Raw genomic sequence first — 25,004 nt, 5'->3', positions numbered from 1 at the left:
CCAGGTCAAGTACCTGCGGCTGAAAGGTACAGCCTGTCCCCACCTGCCCTGCTGTGCCCGCTGCCGCCGCTCCGCCTGGGCTAGGAGCTGCCCCTGTCGCCTCTCTTTCCTCCTCTGTGCCCGCAAGGCAGTCCGGCTTAAAAGTTATAGTCCCCTCTCTCCTGCTTCCGTGCCTATGCGCACCTACACGCACATGTATATGTATGTATGTATGTATGTATCCCCCTGCGTTTGTTCTAACAGCCTTTATGCATGGCGATCTCTCCCAGAAGCTTCCCGCGCACAGTTGGCTGATGCCTCCTTCAAACCAAGGCCTCGTGCGCTGTTCCCTCCCTTTGGCTTTAGGTGCAGTGGGAGCAAAAAGGGGGTCACCTGCTACTAGGGTTTCTGTGGCAGATTGCACAAGCTTTTGTGCTTTTCTGTAAGTTCAGTGCTTTTCTTCATTCACACTAATGAATCAATGACCGGATTTCTTTTTTTTTTTCCTTTTTTTAAGCTAAGTCCCTTTTTTCTTAAGCCAGAAGAGACGCTACACATACTGTCTCATAAGAGGTAGTTGGTCTTTTTCAGGTCCTCTTTAGTTCTAGTGGACTTAAACTAAACCTGACAATTGTAAAGCTTATTTGCAGGTAAGCATGTCTGCCGGGGGAAAAAAAAAAGCTGTAGTAAAAAAATGTAAATGCAATAGTCAACTAACCAAAATCTAAATGAAACTATCAAAGAATTCCTATGAAAGCTAAGTAGCCATGACACTGCATGTTTGTGAAAGAATGAGACTTGCAACTCCAAGTTGACCTGATGAGGAGGGCTGTACAAAGGCCTCTTGTCTCCTGATGTTAAATCATTCTTGTTTTTGATGAGGATAAAAAGCAAGAGGTGAATAAACGTGCCTGTTTTTCAGACCTGTGCAAACAGCTTTCTGCTTCCGTGTTTGGCTTCTAAATGAGGTGATATGCTATCTGATGTCACAGGATGTAGCTCAAGTTCTTCTGTGTGTCCTGTGGCAATCTGGGACTCAACAAGATATTTGCTTGTTCGGGAATATATTTTGTAGAATTTAAACTCGTTAGTTTTGCTGCAAAGTTAATTGTTTCTACAAGGACAGCTAACTGGCATGAGCAGGAAAGAATAAAATTCAGCTCACTACTTTTGTGGTGACTGTACAAGTCAGTAGGAATACAACTTAATTTTTTTGCCCTCAAAATCCATAGATGCGGTTTTAAATCCCCTTGCCTGGTACCAGTGATTGGGAGTGCCAACTGAGCAGCAGGTGCTGAAACAGGGTAGAAACCACAAAATACAGGACTGTTTTACCAATGGCTCCCCTCCCTCGCAGTCATTCCTTGCTCTTTATTACCCCATGATTGATTGTCATTTCAGCCTAATTTGTCCTTTTCTTTAAGCTCTCCAGAATTATTGAAGAAGTTTTGCCGTATGAGCTGAGCTGTTTGCCATCCCACTAATAGTAGCTTTTCCTGGATGCATAAGTATTTTTCTCATTGGATCAGGTTACCGAAGTATGGATTTTTTTGATTGATTTTTCTTCCAGCATCAGGGAGGCATGGTTGGATTGAAAGTGATAGGATTTGAAAACTTAGCCGCAGGGAAGTTCAGATGCTGGTGGCAAGTTGTACCAGGCTATTACAGGGAAGGGCTGAAGAGGTCGGTGTCTAATAGGCAAGACCCTAGCTTTCACTGGTGGGGTGCGCCTCTGAGAACAGAGCAGAGGACAAAAAAAATTTCATGGACTTAAGACATCTGCGGTGACATTTTGGTGAGCTAAGGGGATCTGGTGGCAGTGTGGCTGACCGGTGGAAATAGTTGAGGCCATGACTGAAGCCACCTTGTTTGCATCTTAGTGGAAAGAGTTTCCCACTTAGAGCTCATCCTGTAGTTGCGTTTCTAGCTTTGCAGACAGCTTCCTGAACATGTTCCTTTGTCTGTTATCATTTGATTATTCCCCATGCACATTTTCCCCAGGCAGCTTCCAGAGGAAGCTACTGTATTTAAAACACACCCCCTGGTTGCACTATTATAGGTATATTCTAGCTACAGCTGTCATGATGTTTCCAATTTATAACAGTATAATTATTAAGATTCACACACTGTGCAATAAGTAGTTTAGTTTAAAAGAAAATTGAAGACTTTGGCTCAGATCCTGAAAATGTTTATAATTGGGAATTGTGCCAGTCAATAGAACTTGTAATTTATAGAAAGTTTGTATATGTACATGCCTGTGGGGCAAGTCACTTTGCATGACAACTACAGTAAGCTGTTTATGATTGTTTTGACCTGGACTGAAGTTATTTTCTCTGCTCATTGGCAGATGTCGATGAATTAACAACTATAAAACGAGAACTGAATTACAGAATTTCTGTTCAATCAGCAAAGTTGCTTCGTCTTCTGAAGCAGAAGGACGGGCTTGCACATAAAGTCCAGAGGAACTGCGATATTATCACAGCTTGTTTACAGGCGGTTTCCCAGAAGCGATGTAAGTACTTTCTGTGTATGTGTGTACTAGTGTAAGTAGTTTATTTCGTTAATGTGGGCAGTATTTCAGTTAAGCCCTGGCACTTCATTTAAAGTCAAGAGGCCGGGCTGTGTTATTCCTTAGATATGACTGGCTTCCAGTGATGTCAGTGGCATCTGGGAACAGGCAAAATTCAACTAGCTCAACTAGGTATGCTGCCGTAGCCTCAGCTTTGTGTAGTGGTACAGCACCCTTACTGTAGATTGCCAGGCTTTTTCAGCTTTGATTCACAGAAAGCCCGAGTTGAATTTTTTGGTGTGCATGCTGTGTTTAACTGTGTGCTTTCATATGGGAGATGCTAGAAGTGGAAATTCTTCTCACTGGAAACTATAGACAGTATATGCAATTATCGTCCCAGAGCATTGTTAGTAGCACGTAACTCCTTTCTATCGAGTTGATTTAAGATGAGGAGTATTAGTAAAAACAAACCCACTTCCCCTCAAGCCTCTTTATCAACACCTGTGTTTTGGGGGTTTCAGAGGGAATGCATGGGAAAGAGGAGAAATATTGCTCTTCCACTGTGCTGGAGGAAAAGGCTAACCAATTAAACCTTTTTATTTGACTTGGCAAAGTTGTCACCTAAAGATAGGCTGAAGTGCTTTTGTTAGTTCTGCTAAAGTGAAACTGCATGTAATGTCATCTGTAAAAATAAATAGAAATTATACCTTTAGAAAGGGCATGTGAAAATAACCTAATGTTCCCTGTCTTATTTTTTCATTAACATGCAGCGTGACAGGTACAGAAATGTTCAGGTACAGTAAAAAAAGCATGGTCTTTTCACGAAAATGCCTGTAGGAGCTTTGAGGTGCATGTAAAAATTTTATTAAAAGAATCTTACTGTAGTGGCATGTGCTAATGTAGTTTAGTTAAGGGTTTGTCTATTACTGTGAAACTTAAATTTTTAAGCATTTGAAAGTGTTCCTTTGTTTTACTTAAACCTAGCATGAAAGTTCTTGGCTGTCATGCGCTGTGTGGGCATATTTCTTCTTCTCACCTACTCTTTTTCTTTCTCAACATCAGCTTGATAATTAAGTCCTCGGTGCCATTAACACTTAAGCATATGCTGTAGTCTCCTTTTAAATGAGACTACTTGAATTTTGCATGTGTTTAAGTGTTTAGAGGATTTGACTATAAATTCTGAAGGTTTGGCAAAAACCTATTCGTTAGGTAAAAACCTATTGACTGAAAGGGATACAGGATTTCATCCTAAGTATGAATGTTTTTACAAATTTCAGGTACCATTTTACACTTAAATTAATGGGGCATTATGTTTAAAATGTGCTAGGAACAACTGAGATAGCTGAAGTTTTAAAGTAATGCAATTTATTACCTAATATCCATGCATGTGCGTGCAGGTTTTTGAAGACTATGTGTAGGTTTGTATATTACATCTCTTTAAGTGAGATGTTTTTATTGTTAATGTAGCATATTTACCTACTGTTAATTTTCAGCTTATATCTCTGAAAATCCAGATGTATGTATTCCAGGGCACCTAAAACTTAGTTATTTCTTGCTTTAAGATCTAATCCAAAGCCACTGGGATTTGTTGAATGACTCCTGATAACTTCAGTTGCTTTGGAATAGATTGAGACTGTGTTTTTATTGCTCAATATAAATGTACTAGCACTATACAGAGAACGCAGGAATAAGCTTTTGCTGTAGGATGTACAACTTTAAATTTCCTGGTAATCGTGCCTTTGAGGCAATATGTGATCAACAACTGTCCAAAGGCAGGCAGAACTGGTCTTCTTCCCTCCAACCGTTTATTCTTGCCTTTGTACTATTTCCTGTGTAGTAGTAGTAGGAAGCCCTGTGTGGGATATAATGAATCGAATGGGAGAGGTGATCCAGTAAGGTAATTCCTTTTTTCCCTGTTTCCAGTTTCTGCAGAGGGTGGTAGAACTGGGTGCACAGGAGAAGGTGATTGCTTAGAGTAGCTTGAGAAGTGCAGCTGCTGAGGATGTAGTTAAGTCCTAAAGTCTCAGCGAAACTATTATGTTAACAGTGGAAAGATCTATTTTGTCCTTTTTTAACTTTAAAAAAAGAACAGTTAATGTGATGGAACGTTAACAAACGCACACCTCCCCCTCTGCCCCAAAATGTAAGAGAGTGTTTCTGCTCCCTAAAGCCCGTGGAAACTAGATTTTCTGTAGACTACCCTCTTATTTTTAAATATTCAAAACATTATTATTAATTTGTAGAAGTTTTCCTTGTTCCAGGTTTTTCCGATGGAAGTATATACTTGCAATATAACATTATGTGCCATAAAGCTTTATAATGTGCTTTCATGTACAGCATTAACATTATGATATCCTGTAGTCCTAAAACCTTTATCAAGTAAATATGGAGAAGTTGTTAAAATATTTTTCCTTTTAAAGTATGTTTTTTAGTGGCAAATTAAAATATCTTGGAGTTGTGTTATCATTAATTCTAACATTTCAAAATGAAAGTGATTCTTCAACTGATTTATAAAGTTTCATGGTATGTTTATACTGTTGTCACGCTGGGAACTTTTTCCCCCACATATAGTGAAATCTCTATGTAGAGGTAGAACTCTAGTTTTAAATTAACCTTGAGTTCACATTCAGATGTTCGAATGCTACCTTTAAGCAATCTGTACAGACCAATTGCAAACAAATACTGTTTCAGGAAAAGATGGAAATTCTGTCTTGATGCTTAATTCTGGCTTTGTCAGACCCTTTTTGAATACCATCTGACAAATTCACTCCTAGTGGTAACTTCAGTTAGTGAGGAAATTACAGGGCTGACAGATTTGGTCCCTTATTTTCTGATGAAATGTCTATCATGCTTCAGTCTGCTTCTACAGAGGAAAAACAGGTGCTGTTTACAAAACTGTATGCTTAAAACTGTGTGTGTTCAGCACCTGCAAGTTTTGCAGACCACACAGGGAGCCATCCATGGATCAGTTTTTGGCCTGTGCTGGCTCTTGGTCTCCGCGCAGTGCACAGGAGAGGCACGGCCCTCTGGCAGCTTTGGAAGCCCACGTCTGGCTTGTGTGTGCTTCAATACCCAGCACAGTGCCTGCAGCCTTTGAACTGCTGAATGGATAGAGTAAATGTAGAGGGACAGACACCAGGGGCGACTTCATAACTTACTGTGTTTTTCATGATGCTCTTGACCCTTATCCCTGGTAGGTGATGTATGTTTTGCATACAAATAGGTATTACTGTAGAAAACAAAATTCGCTGCTGAGTGAAATGCATTTTGGTCAGAAGCATGAGTGGCTATGGCTCTGTTGAGGGAGGATAAATTGTTCTCTTGGATACATGCTAAAAGCAGTCCACTGTGCTGTACTTGTAGTTTGTAAGATATATGACTGACCAGTTTCATTTTAATAACACTTCTTTACCCAAATTTAGATACAATATTCCAGTGAAGAAAAGCAGTAAAAGAGAAATCACCGTGATGGCCTGATGGCAAACATGGCTTCTAGGCACACATTTCTCTTACTTTTGTGATTTTGACTTATTTGGAGTAACAAGATAGAAGTTTGGTCCGTAGCATTGTGAACTATTTTAAATCCATCTTAGAAAGCAGAGTTATGCGCTTAATTATATCATTTGAGAAAAGCAGAATTCAGTAAAAAATAAATCAAGGTTTTGCAGTTATCATCTAAAGAACACGCAAAAGACATCTCATTCTTTTCTCTCTTCCTGTATTTTGCATAGTGACAGCTTGCTCATATTACTAAATATATTTTGACTGATCAAATTGCAAACCAGAAGTTCCTTGAATCACAAATTTTGATTGCCTGTGATTTTAATTTAAAAAAAATGCGCGTATTATCTCTAAATTATTTATAAGTAAAATCATCAAGCTCGATTGTAGCTCAGTCTGGCTGGAAGCAAGCGGGAATGCTTAAATCTGATTCAATATAAAATAAGCTGAAGTTATATTAACAGCAAGTTCATTAATCTTCTCTTGTATTTTTAATGGAGAAATAATTTTAGTAGAAAATTTCACAAAGAGATCATTAATTTGGTACTATGTAGTTATGGTACTATGTACCTATAATAACTTTAAATGGGTCTCATGCTGTGTTCAGAAAGACCCTTAGTATTCTCTGTTGTGATACTTGTTTAGAGACTAAGATTAAAGATAAGTATTATTCTTCTATTATTTCAGCATTGACTCCTGTATAGAATTCTCTAGGCTAACAATAAACATTAGCTTTCTAGTTTTTCCTTTTCTCCTCCTGGTTTGATTTAATGCAGAGCCAGTAGAGGGAGACAAAATATTTTATTTCGTGCAGAGATGGAGGTGTATCTCTGGTTTTCATAGGTTGGTGGCTTTCATATCCTTTCCTTAAATGTGAAGGGAAGTGCTTTACAAATGTGGTCAGGCAATAATTGGATTAAAAGATTTAAAGTCAGGCACAGGCTGTCAAATAAACGTTGTTCACAAAGGAAGTATTAGGTTCCATATGTGAAGCAGTTGACGAATGGCTTCTTAATTATAACTGAGATCATTTATTCCCACGTGGCTGTGGAGGTTTTTCAGAAGCTCCTGGCTGAGTGAGCTGAATGTTTTGGAATCTACCTACAGAAATTCAGAGGTTTATGTACATACTTGTTAGCAATACTTGTGATCTTTCTGAGTGCATCGTAACTGGATAGAAAGCCAACACAAACTGGCATCATCTGGGCACAGAGAGGTACCGTGCGTTTTCCCAGGGGATGGACAGAGTTTCCTGGTAGAAGACTGGGCTATGAAGTCTCCTCAACTTCCGAGAACGTGTTACTGTCTCTGTAGCATCAGCTCTCCTCACAGGGTACGGAACTCACTCAGAGGAAACTAGGAAAGCCCTGCCTGATGTTGTAGTTGCATGAGTTGGTTAGGAGAGGACTGGGCAAGATCACCATCATCAGGTATCTCTGGATAAGTGCAACTTAGATATGCAAAAGTACTCACACATCTAGATTAAACTTCTGTTTTCTCTCTCCTCACTCCCTCCCTCCGAAGTTTCTCTTTAGCTTCAGTCATGCCGCATCTGTGTGTCCTGTCCCATCTTCGACTTTTTTTTCCCCTTCCTAACTCTCTGGTAGCTTTTCTCACTTGATCCCTGTCTTTAAATATTGGACTTCTCAGCCCTGTTCCATTTTTTTCCCCTCCCTACATCTTGTCTACCCTGCAGTGTCTGCTACTGGCTCTCAGTCAGACTACTCAGTCTTTGAGTTTTCCTCGCATTGTTCCTTGGTCTCTTTCATATGTTCCTCCTTGCCTTTTTCCTGCATGCACTAATTATCTGCTCACCTGTTTCCTTCATTCCTCCTCTTCCCTCAACATTTGTTATAAATCCAGGGCAGACATTCACAAATTTTAGTTCCTAGGATGAAAGTTTGATTAAAGGTGTAAGAACAGCTTTAATACAATATACTGTGGACTGTTAACACAGCTAATATTGATTTGATTGTCACTCTGGATCAGATGTCTCGTAGCATGGGGCAAACACTTGTGTACATGTGGAATAATTCATGCAGGTCAAATTATGCATGTAGCTTATCTGTCTCTTCCCACTCACTTCCCAGTAGTTTGATGTACTCTTGCAGTTGTATAAATACGCTTTAACCTGGAACACCTCAATTGCTCTGGTGTAATTTTTTTTCTTTCTCTATGAAGAATTGAGTTACTCAGTGAACGCTGCTACTGTGGCAATTTTGTCCTACCCCGCCCCTGCCCAGATCTCCATTGTTATAAATTAAGGGCCAAATTTTAAGCTTGTCTTTGCTTTTCATGTTCTTCACTTTAAGGTCTGAAATATATGTTGTAGAGGAGGATGTTCTGTATTAAAAATTTAAAATATTAATGTCTGTGCAATTTCCAGCATTGCATTTGCAGTTAAAAGAGAGACTATCATGTACGCTGTGTTCATCTCCAACTCTGATTTAGATTTCCAAGTGGATGTGAAACAGGTCATTCATTTAGAAAACCACGTCTCATTTTCAAGGTGTTGGTCTAATACATTTTAAATTTAACTCAGTAGTTCTGATGTTTGAAGCTAGATGAATCTGCTTCTGTAACTTTTTATAGCAATAACTATTTAATTGATCTATCAAAAGAACATTCCTCCTTTGATGCGGTTAAAATAGGAGGTTTACTTCTTTTGGAGTCTGATTTCATATGAGTCATCCTCAAATGACTCAATTGGCTGCATGTTTCAGTTCAGTAGCTTTCCTATTAACTAACCTCATCTGTATTTGTGTGCTTGGTTACATTACTAGTCTCTACCCTTCGTGGGTGCTAATGAATTTGATCCTTTAAATTGATGCTGTGGCTTTTTGAAATGCATACTTAAGAAACGTTGCTTGTGGCTACTTCTTGTTTTGCCTAATGAGTTGTTCTTAATTTAGTTCTACCTGATCTTTTGTCCTTTGAAGCCTTTTGGTGGGGAAAGGGTAATGGAACAAAACAGAACCATGAGCTTGAAAATGCGATAGTCATCTTAAGTTGTCTGTTTAAACTGTTGCCAAAGGTAGGCTGAATTTTCTTTACAGTCAGTTGCCTACTTGTAGCAATATATGTGTAAATAAATAAATATTGCTATTGATTTTTAATTATTGCTATTTTCATCAAACTGTTAGTTATGCTGCATAGTGTGAAGGCTTTCTCTGTTACTTATGACTCAAGAATCGGAGGTGGGCTGAGGATTGGTTAGCAAGGATTTTGTAATCCATTCTATGTCCTGTGCTGGTTTGCAGGGAGTGAAGTAATGGGACAGTTAGAAGAGGACAGAACCTGTTTTTAGGGATGCCAGAGCTTGGCTCAGTGAGGATGGTAGCTGTGCGCTTGGTCCGTAAGCTGCACTTGGCCACTGGGCAGCAGTTCTTTTGATCTGGATGGTGAAGTTCACCTGCCAGTCCCTTGCTATGAGCTGTGCACGAGGAAAAATGACTGTGGATGTAAGTGTATTCTTAACTGACTTGTTCATTGTTATCCAGCATTATTAATAAATTGTGTGATGCTTAAAAATATTACTGGAGAACCCTTTGAAAGAGCCACCTGTAGTGGTGAATACAAAATCAAATGCCATTTGATTATCATATTTCACTCAGCTTCAGCCAGCCAAAATTCTGGGAAATCTGAACACTTATTCCATTGCAATGGGAGCATGGACTGAGAAGGATTACTTGCCTTTTAACACTAGGCTCAGAGGAGAAGGACTGCAAACAGCATCACTCATTGCTGTGCACCAGGTCATGGAGAAATGTTTCAATGAGTAGGTATGTGTCACGTTTAGTATTTGCTAATGTGAATTAGATTGTGTATTCTGGATATCTGTTAGTGAGTCTGGGAGAAAAAAGAGAAAAATGAATGTTATCAGGCATAATACCAGCAGTGTGGAACGCTGATCAAGATGGTGATGCTTTGCAAGGGCAACAATTTTTGTTTTTAAATGCCATTGGGAGTTTGCTATCATAGTATTTTATGCAGTTTTGGAAGTTACCCACATGAAAAGTGTCATCTCTGTGTTAAAGGCTAACAACTAAGCACTAACTGAATAATCCTGGGGAGTTTTCAGGTAGTGAATTCCATGGTTACTTTCTTTTGATGAGAATGTGATCTTGGAACGGGTCTTAGAGCGGTGCAGCCAGGATGCTGAGACTCAGGGAAGCAGTGTGAGGGGAAGTAGTTTAACAGATCCGCAAGTCAGTAAAATTCTGGTGCAGCACTGTGCTGCTCCATTGCCTCTCACGGGATATTCTTCTAGAGAACTATCAAGCAAGTTCCCAGACTTGAAGTGTAATTGTGCTGCTGATGGGATGTGCACACAGAGTATGGATCTTGTAGGTGATGAGTTTTGACATCTTTGATGACTTGATGAGCAGTAGCATTGGTAAGCCCTACAGGGAGAGACCACGCCACTTCATTGTGTCCAGCCAGGTCTTCAGGATGATCTGTGCTAGCCCCAGAAAACTGACTGGTGAGTGAGTCCATAGAAGACCTTGGCTGGCTAATTCAAAATACTTCAGCTGACTGCCATCTTCTCTTACTGATATTCTCCACTGTGAAAACAAAGCTGGACAGTTTGCCAATTTAGAATTTATATTACAATCAGTTTCTTTACAGACTTGGCAAATTGTGTGATTGTGCAGATTTGGTCTGGCCACTCAGAGGCCACTTTGGGGCTAATTTCAGTTTCTTCACTCCCAAGATGAAGTAAAATTTCTTTCCTTTTCTGGTGTTAAAGAGGAGATAATATATTTTTTTCTTCTTTTCCTAGAAAGAAAGAGGCTGGATTTGCTGTCTGATTTGGTCATATCTCAACTGAAAAGTTCTTGTGGTCTGTGCCATTGCAGAATATCAAATAAGTAAGATGGCAAGAACTAGTGCTTAGAGCAGTACAGAACCTGGAATCCTCACTTTGAGGGAAGTTCTGCTTTAAGAATACAGCAACAAAAATATCTTGTTCCAGCATGAAATAAAACACCCACTCACAAAAGTCAAGGGCTTATGAAGCAAAATTCTGAAAGCTTACATTTTGAACTAAAATGCTTTGTTCAGATTTTGACACCTCACCCTTTTTCATTTCATGTTATGTAACGCGCCATTTTCAAGTGAGGTGTTAAAATGTTTAATCCTAAAAAGAATCAAAATTGTGCTTTTAGCATTTGGAAATATGTTTTCATCAAAGATAACATTCTGCTGTGAAGGCCTTTGCTCTCTGCAAGCTGGTATTTTATGACAAGAGCTTTCCATTAAAGTGGTTCCAGCTAACTTTGTTACTGGAGATCTTCCTGGGAACATGCAGCCAGCCGTCTCCGCAGCTCACTCCCTGGCTGCTCAATGCTGGGATTGCCAGGCTGATTTAGGGAGCTGAGGAGCCAGCATGCGTTCCTGAGCCATATGTTTTCCTTCTGCCTCTTCAGGGATTATATGAATCCTTACTTTTCCATGTCACATACTTCATACTATGCTGCTTTGTTCCTAACTCTCACTGCTGAAGTGTCTTACCTCCATTGAAAATACCTCCCTGCCCCATCCGAACAAATGCCATCTCATGTTCATGATTGGCTAAAACTTGCACAGTTCTCGAAAATGGCTTTTATCATGGACTCCTTCAGCTACATTCTTCAGGATTTAACTAAGCAAATGGTCTTGGCGGCTGCTTTGACTAGTGGCAGGATCCAGAGGTAGGACTGGTTTTGTTACAAACCTGGGAGTCTGATCAGGATCTAGGTACACTGGGCAGCACTCAATACCAGCAGGTGGTGTAAGAATATACCCAACTGCCACGTTTTTCCACTGCTACACATATCATTCCACTGCTACTTTTGGAAATTGGCTGCATTCAGAGTTGAGACCTCTGCTGCTGGTAAATTCCTGAGGACAGTGTGGTGCCTGCTGTCTAAAAGATCATTACGTCCTTGAGGGAGGTACTACCTCCTGGCTCACTGCTGCTGCTCATTTCCCAGTTCAGTGAGCTGCTGTCTCTGGAGGGGTGGGATTTTCCTGGGAAAGGGAGATGCCAGGGGTTCAGAGCCAGGTGGGAGCGGAGCAAAATGATCAGCTGAACTCAAGCACTTGCCTTTGAGAGGAGAGCGCCTTCTGCTGCCTGTTGTCTTCTGCCCATTGAGCCCCAAATGTGCCTCATGCAGAAGTAAGGAGCCATGGATCAGCTGATTGATGGCATGTTATGCCAGGCAGGTGGCTGCCAAGTGCAGCAACTTACTGTTTGGGACATACCAAGCCTTCACCCAAAGGAGTGTGGTGAGACCTGGGAGACCCTGGTCAACCAGCCATGGTGTCCAACTTCTATAAACTGTGGGCCCTGCGAAATTCAGAGCCATACCCCTACATCCTTCCTTCTCCCCCTACTTTGATTACTTGTCCTGGAAAATGGTAGACATCTGGGGTGAGGGTGAAGTGGTGCTAAATCGACCTTTCTAAAGTGTCACGTAGGCATGTTCTGTAGTTGGGCTCTGCTGCTGAGGTGAAAGGGGCACTCTGTAATGGTCACCTGAGATGGTGAGAGCATCAGCCACTGCTTGTCTAACTACAACTAGTTTACTCCCCCCCCAATAGTTCTACAGTATTTTTTGTGTTACATAGAAACGTGATGGGACAGTAACAGCTGAATGTAGTTACAGTATAAAAAGTTACTCTCCCAGAATAAATACTTCGTTGCTTATCATGGATCTGAACAGTAAATTCAGTAAATCCTTCTGTAAGTGATAATCTGGCTGCTGATTCTAGGCCCAGTTTGCAACAAAACCCACAGAGGTTGTTCAGTATATGAATGTATATGTTGCAGAATCACTACCAAATTCTCATCCTGCAACATTTGGTATAGGATGTTGTAAATATTGTTTGTCAGTGGGCTAGCAGCTGTGACAACAGTGAAGTGGTTCAGTTAGTGCTGCAGCTGAGATTGTGTTTATTTTGGGCATGCATACAATTCAGAGGTTGACTGCTTGCCTTCTTTTCCATATTATTCTGTGTAACTGTGATCCTGTTGCTGTTGCAAAGTGGTAGCTGACCTCGCAGGATTAGTTTTGTGATGTATGTAGAGTTTTGAGTGCACTGAATTACACTTTTCACAACAGCTGTGCCATGAAAAGTTGATGTATGGATAGTACTTGTTACATAAAATACTTCCTGAGTATTAGAAATAGGGATTAATGTGACAGATTATTGTGTGTGGGGTTTTTTTGATTACTTATCAAGTAATACTTGTAGTACTTACATACTAATTTACCTGAGCAAAGTGGTTCTCAAACAGTGGTATCTTATTTCTCTAGTATTGCAGTAACTTTGGAAGGTGGGATTCGATCAGCTCAAACGGAGGAGGCATGCAGTCACCTGAAGGAAGGATGCTGCTGTTTGCGGACAACAACAGCAATCAAAACAGCCTGTTCTCCATCTACAGTCCCTGTCAGTCAGTCACGACATCAGAAATAACTGTCAGACACCACTGTTCCTTCCCTCTGCTCATTTGCAGCCATTCAGATGGATACCTGTTCAGCAGTAAAGTTTGATTAGTCTAATAGATTCCTGAAAAACTGGAAAAGCGAGGCTTTTATTTAGTCACCCTGGGATTATTGTGGTTAAATGAGGCGAGGTGCTGATTTCCACATAGGTTCAGGAAGAGTGTGAAACTGAGCTCATCCTGCTCCAGCCCAGCGCATCTGCCTGGGGCAGGGCAAGTGTCAGTTGGGAAGGGAGGAGTGGGGTGCACGGCCCAGCAGAGCAAAGGGCTCAGCCCGCAGGTCTGTGTGCGAAAGTAGTCATGTGCTTTGCTGTGAGGTGTTGCCAGCATCCAGGCTGTAACCTAGAAGTTCATTGCGTTAAGTGGGAATTTGTGAGGAAGCTGGTTGTACAGCCGGTGCTGCCAAAGGCCACGTGTGAAGGAGTGATGTGTGAGGAGTGCATGTGAGTGCATTTGTATTTCACAAATCCTTTAGACGCTTCTGAAACAGTGACAGATCATGCTCCGAATCCTGCACGTAGTGAAAAGCCATGGCATCTATGGTAAATGTTGGACAATCAAGTTGTAAGGGTTTATTTGTGTGTATGAGCTCACAGCAGGGGTCGCTGTGTGAGCTGCATAACTATACAACCACGTCATTGCAATCTTGAATCTTTCTCTGACAAGCTCTTGGATGTGGAAACAGCCTGAGAGAAAAAGTTGTGCTATTAGATTGTATGCATAGTCTTTCACACTTGTCTAGCTTAGTGCTACCTCCTCTTTTATTCTTCTGGGGATTACACTTCAGTACAAGTAACTGTGCTGTTCTTTTCTTCTAATGAAATGCCTTTTTTTTTTTCTCTTTTTACATCATTATGAACTTGTAGGAGGGTTAATGGGGCTTCACTGAAAATACCCAACAGGGTGCATGGCCTTTAAGTAACACAGATGCATTTTATCTCCGAATATGGCACATGCTAAACATTCCTTGGTTGAGTTGGTCTTTGAAGAAAAGATTTCCTGGATACTGAAGATCAAATGGAAGATAACAGCTGCTTGGGATAATTAGTGCTAGGAATAGACTGATTTATGGAGCATCAGGCAGCACTAGCAGCTATGTTTCTGCAGCTTTGTGAGATAAGCTTGACATTTAAAAACAAGATGCTAGAAAAGTGGGCCGTGGACTTAGTCTGTTTGGATCCTGCTTATAATTCTATGCTGGAGCAGCTCTGGAGTTAAACGAGAACCTCAGATTTTAAAATGCTTTTCTTCTTGAAGCTGTTAATAACCTGATTTGGCTTACTGAGCAATAAATAAGTGCCCCTCACATACCCTTGAAATTTGCCAAGGAAGTCAAGTCCATGTTCCATCTCCATGTTACATCATCTTACTAGAACACTTTCTAAAAAGAAAGTGACACAAACCTATCATTTATCTCTCTTTCTTAGTAAAAATTGGAAACCTCTTGCTATGTTTTGCCAGCAGTGAAACGGCTTCTAAATTTAGTTCCCTATAATTATAGTTATCTCCCTAAAACCACAGCAACCTGGTACTGATCAATATGTTTTCCCTGCCATCCATACAATACATATGGCCAAAATACAGAGCATGAACAGTTTTTGGTTCTTAGGTTGGATTAGTCATCATTGATGGCTAACAGTTTAATGTGGGGTTTGGTTTTTTTTTTCAATACGTTGCTGCTAGTTTCTTATCTCATCCAGTGGTCATTGACAGCAATAGCTATTGGGCCTTAAATCCTGAAGGAAAAATAATTATCCACAGAGACCAAAGGAAGTCAGAATGGGGAGGTAATCAATGTACATAGCTGATCTTTTTTAAAAAAGAATACTAATCTGAGGAATTAAATATTACTAATATTTATGGTAATGCCTAGAGAGACCCAGTGAAATCAAGGAACCTAATGAGCTGGTCACTGGACAAACACATGGTACAAGGCTCTCTGAAAAACAAACTTTTAATGAGACAAGGTCACTTGAAGGCTGGTAGAAGAAGCACGTGTTCAGTGGAGTGAAGTGAGTTGTCCCAAGCTACGCAGTATTAAATAAACAATCAGAACTTTGCTGTTACCAAAACTCATGCTTGTGTGGTGTTGTACATGTTCAAAATTGATTTTAACGGTTCAGGGCTTCAGTACTAAATGAGCCTTTGATTAATCCTAAACACATTCAGTTCAATAAACTTGTCCTGTGAGAGTGGGTTATGAACTGAAATTTTGTCATTTAACTGTTGAGTAAAAGAGCTTGGAATGGTAATGTTGTCGTGACTGATAATATTTTCTCCTCTTCATCTTACTCACGAACTTCAGCAAAAAAACCTGTCTCTGTGTCAAACTTGCTTAAGTGACTAACGTACGTACTTTTTTTCAGGAAGGGGAGGCGGTAGTTTGAGGTTCATTTGCTTTGTTAGCTGCTTCCTTTTCCAACACTTGCAGAATGTGCTCTGTGAAGCTATGGCCAACATGGGAGATGAAGGGAATTATGTGATCTGGAGGACTTGGGGTTGCAATAGCTTCACGTACAAGCAAAACTTCATGGGAAAGTTTCCATTTCTTTACAGAACTAGTGGCATCTGCAAATGGGAACCAATGTATATGTGATCAAAGAACTTGAGTGGTGGTGGAGGACTTCCGTACTGACTGATCAAGATTTGTGGTTCCAAGAGCTCTATGGGGCTTATATTAGCTCCTCTTGGAGTGAACCCCATTCCCCTCCCCAACCCCAGAAAGGGTGTTGTTTCTGTTCCTGAGGCCATGTATACTGGAAGAGGGAAGATCCGTGCTGGAAGCAGGACTCTCATCCTTGGGCAGTGCAGGAACAACCTGTCTCTTTGTTATGTGTCTAATGAAAGCCTTGCACAGCCTGAGCCTAGTCTTTGATGGATGTCCTTAGCATTACTGCAGATAAGTACTAAACAACATATAAAAACTTTTACATATAAACATGGTCCCATTCCCGTAGTGCTTCCTGGCCCAAAGCAAAGGCATTCTGTGGTTAGTAATTTTTCTAACTTTGGCAATTACTTTTTAATCTAAGATATTTGAAAGTGTTCTGTCTGGGGATAAATCTTGTCTTGGGGACATAGGGTGGTTTTTGTTTCGTTAATTATGTTGGGGGGATTAAAATCTTGCTGTTTCTGAAATAGCAGTTCAGACCAATGAAGCTGGTGATCCACACTGTAAAATTCAATTTCTATGCTAGGTGCGAAGTAAATAATCAGATTCTGATAAAGGAAGAGCAGCTCAGTTTTAGTGCTGGGAGCCTGCTATGACCTCCATTCTTCTGCAGATATTATCTTAAGCACGCCTACAAATCATACCTGTCAGAATTATTTTTTCATATATTGCATTAGTTTTTCTGCTGAGTTGGTGATTTCTTTTTTAAAACGACCATGTAGCATTTAAGCAGGATTCTGTAGTGTGAATACTAGCTGAGATATGCATTTACTTCATATTGTTTAGCAAGGTTAGGGAACATATCTTAATTTTTATAATGATGCTTTTCAGCAATATTTTTATGTAGGCCTCTTCAACGATTTTTCTTCTTAATATGTTCCTTACCAAAATAATATTTTTAATTCTATGCTTCAGTAGAGACAGTTAATTTCTCTGACAAAAAAAAAGGGCATTTGCTCTCTGAGACCTCACTTCAATTCATTACTTTGTATTTAATTTAAAAGGTCCTCACTATATATTTTAGCAAACATGTAAGCATTGCTATGACTTTTATTCCAGTTGTTAACTCTAGACTTTATGCTACTTGTTACTACAGCAGTTAAAATATATTGTTATCTTAGCAGTGCTTGCATGATGTGTCTTTTTCCTTGCTCATGAGATGCAACTATCTGCTTAATGTATTATCTGCTTTACTGTTATAGTTGGCACACGAAGGCGATAAGTAAAACAAATTGACTCCCTGCCCCCCTAATTCTTTTATTTTCTTCATCAGAACAACACAGATCACTGTGGTCCTCAAATGGCAATCATAACTTCAGAGTTTATTTATACAGTTGAACCAAATTAGAAAAACACAGTAAGAAACCTGGATGCTGTTGTTGAATTCCACCTGCCGTCCCCAATTTCACAACATGAGAAGATCCATCCTCTTACTTATCTATCATTTTTCTCTGACTAAGAGCTTGTTGGAAGCATTTGGGACATAGAAAGCTTCTGCAAACTCTTTTTTTGTTGGATGTACTATTGTCCTTTTGGAAGACAACATATATATGTACAAAGAATTAAATGTAGCAGTGGACTTCAGCTTGCAATTAACATACGTACATTTCAGTGTTTGTACCTAGGTGTTCACGTGAGTGCTAGGTGCCTATGCTTCCCTTATGATCGTTGTAAATCTAGTCAATGTCTAGTTCTCGTTGCTTTAATATCCAAAGCTCTTCACAACCTACTCTTCTCTGTTGTCACATCCTTGTCACTTCTTACTCAGTATTCAAGGTTAGCTCATGCCTCCTACCTCCATCCCACACTTATTTTAAAACAAGCACCTTGTCAATTTCCCTCCATGTTGATATTTCCTTGTAGATGTTTAGCCATGTTGAACTTGAGTTGATAATTAAAACCTAATCCCTCAGTCCTCTTACTGACCTTATGCCTTCATGTGTGTCCCTTTACTCATCTTTGCCATGAAGCCTACAGAAACACACTAGCAGCTCTTCTATTAAGACTACTGTCCACCATGCTTTCCGATATCATCTCACTGTCTCCCTGTACTTGTCCATATGCTAATGTGTTTTCTTTTCTCTTATTTCTTTCTTTTAAAGCAAGCAGTCTGTTTTTTGCTGTGCTTATACAGCACCTACTCCAATAATGCTGCAGCCCACAACTAGGATTTATGGGCACTGCAGTGAATACAAATAGCTTTAATAGAATATCAGGCGTACTCAGTTGTGCAAGTTTGTTGTCCTCTATTACTGGCATAATAAGGGGAACTAACTTACTTCAGTCTTGTGATCAAGCAATATTATATTTAAGCCCCTTTTTGTTTCCCACATGGATAGTTCCAAGTTAAATCTCTGCCTTGTCCCTTAAGTACAGCCATGGAACCCTATGCTAAGATAAAGGTTTCCACATTGCATCTATTTTGTAATGTCAGGGTAGATTTATTTTTTTTCTTCGGAAATATTTGCAGTGCCTCTGATCTGTGGTGCATGAAGTTTAAAAAACATGAGTTGGTTTCTACTTTTCAGGAATTCTTTCAATTCTCTCCTGTTAAGCTCTGGGAACAGTCAAGTCCCAGTGATGGGCCTGGAGTGAAATAGGCCACCCTTTGTACCCAGCCCGTTGGCAGTGGTTGCTGTCACTTGTGTGCTCAGGGTTGATGAATTATCAACAAATTTAATTCTTCTATCCTCAAAACCAGTTTGAACTAGGAACTCCAGATGCTGCAGAATACCAGCTTTTTAATGGTGTGATGGTGAGAGTTGGTGACACAGCATAGTTAATAATTTGTGATGTAAAGCATTTGAATATTAACATGTTCCTAGCTTTCAATGTGATTGTGTTGTAGAGACAGGTTTAAGAAAAGCTTACTGCTGAGTGGTTTCCTAAAGAACTCAGGAAAATAGGGGCTTCATGCTCTACTGGATTGGGCGTAGGTCTGGGAGACAGATCCGTGCAGTTCTGCTGTTGCTGGCCTTAGCCCTGGTATTGTACAGATGTCAGGTCTTTCTGTACCTCCCTCATTCATGGAAATAGCTATGTATTTACAAATGGAGAGGGGTTATAGGCAGGTTCAAGGGGGTTACAGGCACGTCTGTACTTCTGTTTTAGCAACCTGTGATGCTTTTGAGGGCTTTCATATTCTCACCTATGTGACCTGTTTGCATGAGCATCTTGTGCCACTCTAAGAACAACCTAAGAGACTGCAGTCAGCCTTACCTGCACTGATTCACTGCCTACGAATGTGGTGCCTCCCTAGATGGGAAACTGGTCACCACAGCTCCACTCCATTGTGTTGTAAACTGCTAGAAACTGCTTTCACAACTGATTTAGAGATACCTTCATTACAGATGTATGATATTTCAAGTGTTTTCATTGATGCTGGGAAAGCTTGGCATACTTCTCAAAGTGTATTGTATCTGCCAAAAATTTCAAGAAGCAATATGATTATGAATATTATTCAAATTATAAATACACTTACTAGGTGTAACTGTCCATCACTTCCAAAAGATAAATTACAACACACATTTGTGGGTAGGTGATGTTGGGGTCAAGGAGACCTGGCTCTACTGAAGGGACCTTCTCTTTTCTCATCAATCCTGTCCTCATGTATACACATCTGTAGTACAGAAGGCAGGAGTGGATAGTGTGTGTGGGAGGGAAGGGGGAGAAACTAAAGATCATAATGAAGAATCTTGAGTCTGAAATTCCCTCTTGGCTGAATCCTGATTGTGATAAACTGAAGGATCATGTAGTGTATATACAGTTGTGAGCTTCTTACAGGAGTAATAGTCTTGTAGATTAATTTCCTGTTGAAAGATATACAGTACGCTAAGCAGTGCTATTTTAATGAAGTTCTCTAGATCATCCCTCAATAGATATGGCTAAACAATGTGCAGGCAATATTCTCTTGCAGACATTTTAGCTGTAAACAAAGCCCCATGTCCAGAGAGTGCTCTCTAGTAAGAGAATTCCCCAGATCCTCTGTTTGTCTTAAACCCTCCAAAAACAAGTGGGCTGTTTTAGGGCTTCCTTCAAGAGAAGGTTCTGTTAAAGAGTACTTACTGTGTTGTCAGTTTTTGAAGGGGGAAGTAAGTAAGAAGGCGATGTGCCTGAAGTCTAAAGGAAGAGGAAGCATTGGACTAGAATTGAGCTTGTTTGGATTTGTTTCTCAGCTCTGCTGCACGCTTCCTGAGACTAATCATTTAAATCTTGGTTCACTGTTTCTGAAATCATAGATGTTATTTCCTGTCCATTGTGTAGTTTATATTTGCACTGAATACCTTTGTAGGCAAGGATTGGCTCTGTTCTTTTTGTCTGTGATATCTAATATAGGACACAGTGAGGTCCTGACCTCTTTTGTGACATTTATGTGCAAAGTGATACAAATGATGACTAATGCAATGGGCAAGTTTAAAATATTCATGCCGTGTTGATGAGACTGTGGTGTCAACACACTGCACCATTTTCCTGAGCCCCACTTGTTGAAAGTGCATCAAATGAACCTTCTCTAGGCACAAGTACAGTAGCAAAACTTCATTTTTGTATTGGTTCTGGAACCATCCCTTGTCCAGTAAAGACAACCCTGGATTACTTGTCTGAGAGCAGAGACCAACTTGGTGGCAGAACTGAATCTGTTAGTCCAAATTCATGTTTCTCCTTCTGTATAACACAGATCTGTCCACTCTTACCTGTAGACTCCCTCCTCATGGGCTCAAGCAACTGTGGATATGCGAAACAGTGCTACAGGCTCTGTGCTTGGTGGTCTACACAATAGTTACAGCTAGCTGGTAGATCAGGGCATCTGCTTGCCTGCAGTGTCTGAGGTAACAAGTCATTAACAGAGCCTGTAGAGCAGTACTGGCAATGCAGGAGGTGCTGCTCTACTTGCAGGCTGCGGTGGGAGGAGTGCTGGGCTGTGCCATCTTGCGGGCTTTTGTGTTCAAGGACATGCACTGTAGCATCGCTGTAGCACCTGTGCCCTTTCAGTGTCAAAGACCCAACAATCCCGAGGCCTCTTTTCAAGCTGTCAGAGGTGGCTCCATCTTGTGCATTGGAGGAGTGTGAAACTCCAGGTGGGACATGCTTGCTTTCAGGCTTTTAGGATCAAGCAGAAGGAAGTGGGGCTGTTTTTGGCAGAGGGGATGTTTAATAATAGAACACATATAGAACTGGGTAGGATAGGAATTTTGTGCTCCAGTGGTGAAGATGGTTTAATGGGCTAAATGTATTTAAAATAGTTTTGCCTCTTGGGAGAATCTCAAACTGCCTTATCCTTTCTTCCTTCCAAGGTGGACATACTTCATTCTGTGTGTTTTCTCTTATACCCTACAAATTGAAAGTGAAATCTTTTCTCTTTTGAAGTTCATGATGAACTAGAATGCACATCAGAACATGTGTTGGTACAGATTTAAAATTTCTTGATTTGCTAACTTCTGTGGAGCTGTTTGAAGCCAAGTGGTAATGGGGTTACATTTTCTGGTTACGTTTTCTGGGCTCTTAAAGGTAGTATATGGAACTCTGGGGCTTAGCAGGCAATGGCTCTATGATGTGGTCAATACAATAGGTTTTGCCTTGTGGTTGCAATACATTTTTTTCCCCTCATCCTATTGATATATATATTACTTTCTGATATTTGCTGTATCAGCAGCTGGTGTAGTGATGCTGCCTAAACGTAATTTCTAAAATGCTTTGGGATGAAACATTTTACAATATTATCATACAATATATTTATTACAATATATTTTTTTCATGGGTACGTGTTGCTTTAAGTATTTTTGCTAACACAGGTGTCCAGAAGCATGGCAAACAAGCTTTCTCCCCAAATTTTCACCATTTTACTGGGATGTTGTGATGCGAATCAGAATTACAGAAGGTCTGTACACTTTTCTGTGAAATAAAGGGGAGGATGTGGAGTTCATGAAATAGAGTGACCCAGCTGAAGATGTCTTACCATTTTTAGTCTTTTGATTACATTCGGTCTTCTTTGCGCACATCAGAAGAGAACCAGTGAACCGTGCCTTCCAGTAGTCCTGGGTTTGGGTAGTTAAAGCTCCATGCAAACAGACGTGTCCTCTTCTTTAAAAGTGAGATCAGTCTGTGGCCCCGTTTCTGCTGCTGTTTCTGTCACTGCCCCATCTGCTTGTGCTCATTCTCCCTTTCTAGCTGCCTGTCTTTTACCTCGTTGTCCCAGTGCAGGCAGAAGAGAAGTGCACTGATGAGCAAGGAGGTTTAAGGTAAATGGAGTTTTTTTTCTCTAGGTCAAAACCTGGCAGTGATCATAGGACTGATCACCATAAGGCTGATTGTAACAATCGAGCAAGTTATACGTGTGAACTAGTATTTCTTACGAAGTATGCTCTGGCCTTAAAAAGGCACTGTTAGCAGGTTGGTGGTAAGACTGCAGAGAGATAGCAAATGTGGAGGTAAGGTTTTTCAGAAAGTGACTCTGTTGTGTGGGAGGGAATAAATGAACTACAGGGGGAAAAAGGCAAAGTCTCAGGTTGATTATTACAATGTATCTGGAGCTGAAATATCTGGGCTAGCCAAAACGCTTTGATCCCCTCCCCCGCCCCAATCCTTTCTGAGTGCCATCTGTCTTGTCAGTAATTGCAGGTGAGGACTTGTGGACATGGCCAGACCTCTCTGTATTGGTGGATCAAACTAGGTTCATGATGGCTGGTGACATCTTTGAGTTCAAATTTGTTGCATTTTCACCAACTTGGAACTATGGTGATTTGTCTGAAATTTCCTTGTCGTTGAAGACTATTTACAGCTTAACAGTGGTGAATGCGGCAAATTTATACAAGCTGTTGACATGCAGTGTCATGCTTAGATGTCTGCAAGGCCAGGGAGTGGTGCAGAACACGTCTTGCCACAGGCAAATTAGAGGGTTTGCCTGATCAGTGGTTAAAACCCAATGCTATCCACTTTTCTAGAAGCTAGGCTCTTGCCCTTAAGATACGTGTATGTATACTTAATGGGATGCTTACCTGTGTCTCTAAAATCCATTTGTGCTAATGATCCAGTGAGTCATCAAACCCATTAGTATGGCTTGGCTTCTTCATTTTGTCCCCTGAAGTTAATTTTTGCATTTTTTTCTTAAAAGTAATGTTGCATTAATTGGCTGGCATGCGGGAAAGCTCCTTAATGGCATGCTGGTCCTTAGAAGTAGCCGTGTCCCAAGTCACAGAATGATTGTCCTGATTGTTTCCAGTTTTCTTACAGAGTGACAAGATGACAAGTAGGAGAAATAGCAGTAATGAGGACACAGAATTCTCACTTCGACAGCTGGTTATCCTCATCAGTTAAATATCGATATCTTTCTTAAAGCTGATTTGTAATTGTTTAAAAATTGGAAGAAACATGATTTATGTTCAGTTTAGTGGGATGACTGATTCTCACTGTATGGATAATGAGTGGTTCCTGAAACTTTGGCTATGGCTCCTGAGACTTTGGGCAAGGGCATGTGGTGTTGGGTTAGCCAGTCTTGAAACAATCCAAGAACAATGTAGTGCTGTTTGGGTATGGTGCTCAAGGAAGAGGAGAATAATATTAGAGAGATTACACGGTTATTTCTGTATTTAAATGTTTCTGTTACGATCCCATTGGTACAATCTGTACACCTAGGGAGATTAATTCATTTCAAATTTGATGCTTTAACCATTAAATCATCATCTCCAGCTGGCGCTGAAATAAAGTGATTTGCATCATCTACATCAGCAGGGAAGCGCCACCTTTGTTAAAAAAAGAACCACCAACACACAGACTTAATTATCTATTCAGAGTGCAAGCTAGCAGCTCAAACGTAGTGACTTTTCGCCAAAACCCAACCAGATATTTAAAGAGGTATGATCAAAATCACGCTTCTCTGAAACGTGTAACTTCTAAAGATAGCTATAACTGATCTTAAAAAAAGGCTTGCTTCTGTGTTTTATATTGTGTGTCTTTTATATAATTGGCTTCGCTGCTTATCTCCAGTTTTCTCCTATCTTTGTAATGTGGCTGAGAAAAACATCTTTTTAATAAAGGGGCAAATAGTTGTTTCAAAGCTACAGATGTTGGCAGGTAGACTCAGACTTCTGGTAGCTTGGTCTTTGAGCCCGACTAATGTGGTGTGATAAGTCTGCTCTCCTTCCACAGAAACGCTGAGTGGTTTAGATGGTAAAAGCTATCATTATTTCAAATACTTTTCCTTCTTGTCAATCAAGCCACTAGTTTGAAATTCTGTATCAAACCCTTTTAAGATGCTGTTAGGTCAAATAGCACTGGCAAATGCGTCTAATAAAATGCTGTTGAATAGCTTCTTTTAACTATTTAGTGTGTGGCATGTCATTAGTAATAAGTGCAGTTGCAGTTTAGATTCATAGGAAAGGCTGTTATTTTAGTTGAGGATGTTCAAAGCCTCTGTGCTGGAGAGTCAGAAACACAGAAACTGTGCAGACCACTTGCTCTTGCTGCTGCTGGGGCTGTCCCTGAGCAGCCCTGGCCGCAGGACCTGACCCCAGCCCACCCTGGCATTGAGATGCTGTTACATCCATCGCTGTCCCCTTGCTCCGTGGTCTGGTAGCGCTTGTGGGACTCCTTCCCAGGACAGTTTTTTGAAAGGGGCAGCAGGACTATCTATACGTGTCCCACTGTAGGCCAGAATCCCGTGTGAGAAGTCTCTTTGCTGAATGTTTAGCCCATTTCATTCTCGGCAGAAATTTCAATATTGCCCCCTGTTAACAGGCGTCAAGCGAGACGTGTCAGGATGGCATGTGTTGGGTGACCTGTGTGCAGCCTGGGGGCTGTGCGGCTGTCCCGGAGCCCTTTGCCACCGCTGAGCCCCACCGCTGCCGCCTGGGCTCCCTTTA

The 25,004-nt window shown here is 40.6% G+C and overlaps 1 protein-coding gene across 1 annotated transcript in view; it reads left to right on the top strand.

The window, feature by feature from the left end:
• Window positions 1-25,004, top strand: part of TBC1D30 (TBC1 domain family, member 30) — a 60,821-nt gene that overhangs the window by 2,488 nt on the left and 33,329 nt on the right. The window contains exons 2-3 of the mRNA XM_009327681.1: window positions 5-26; window positions 2,327-2,491. Of these exons, the coding sequence (XP_009325956.1) occupies window positions 5-26; window positions 2,327-2,491 (187 nt within the window). The remainder of the gene's footprint in view (window positions 1-4; window positions 27-2,326; window positions 2,492-25,004) is intronic.

This window comes from Pygoscelis adeliae, unplaced genomic scaffold (assembly GCF_000699105.1).
Source record: "Pygoscelis adeliae isolate BGI_AS28 unplaced genomic scaffold, ASM69910v1 Scaffold113, whole genome shotgun sequence".
Classification (NCBI taxonomy): Eukaryota; Metazoa; Chordata; class Aves; order Sphenisciformes; family Spheniscidae; genus Pygoscelis; species Pygoscelis adeliae.
The sequence above is the reverse complement of the archived record's forward strand: the minus strand, read 5'-3'. Positions and strand labels throughout refer to the sequence as shown.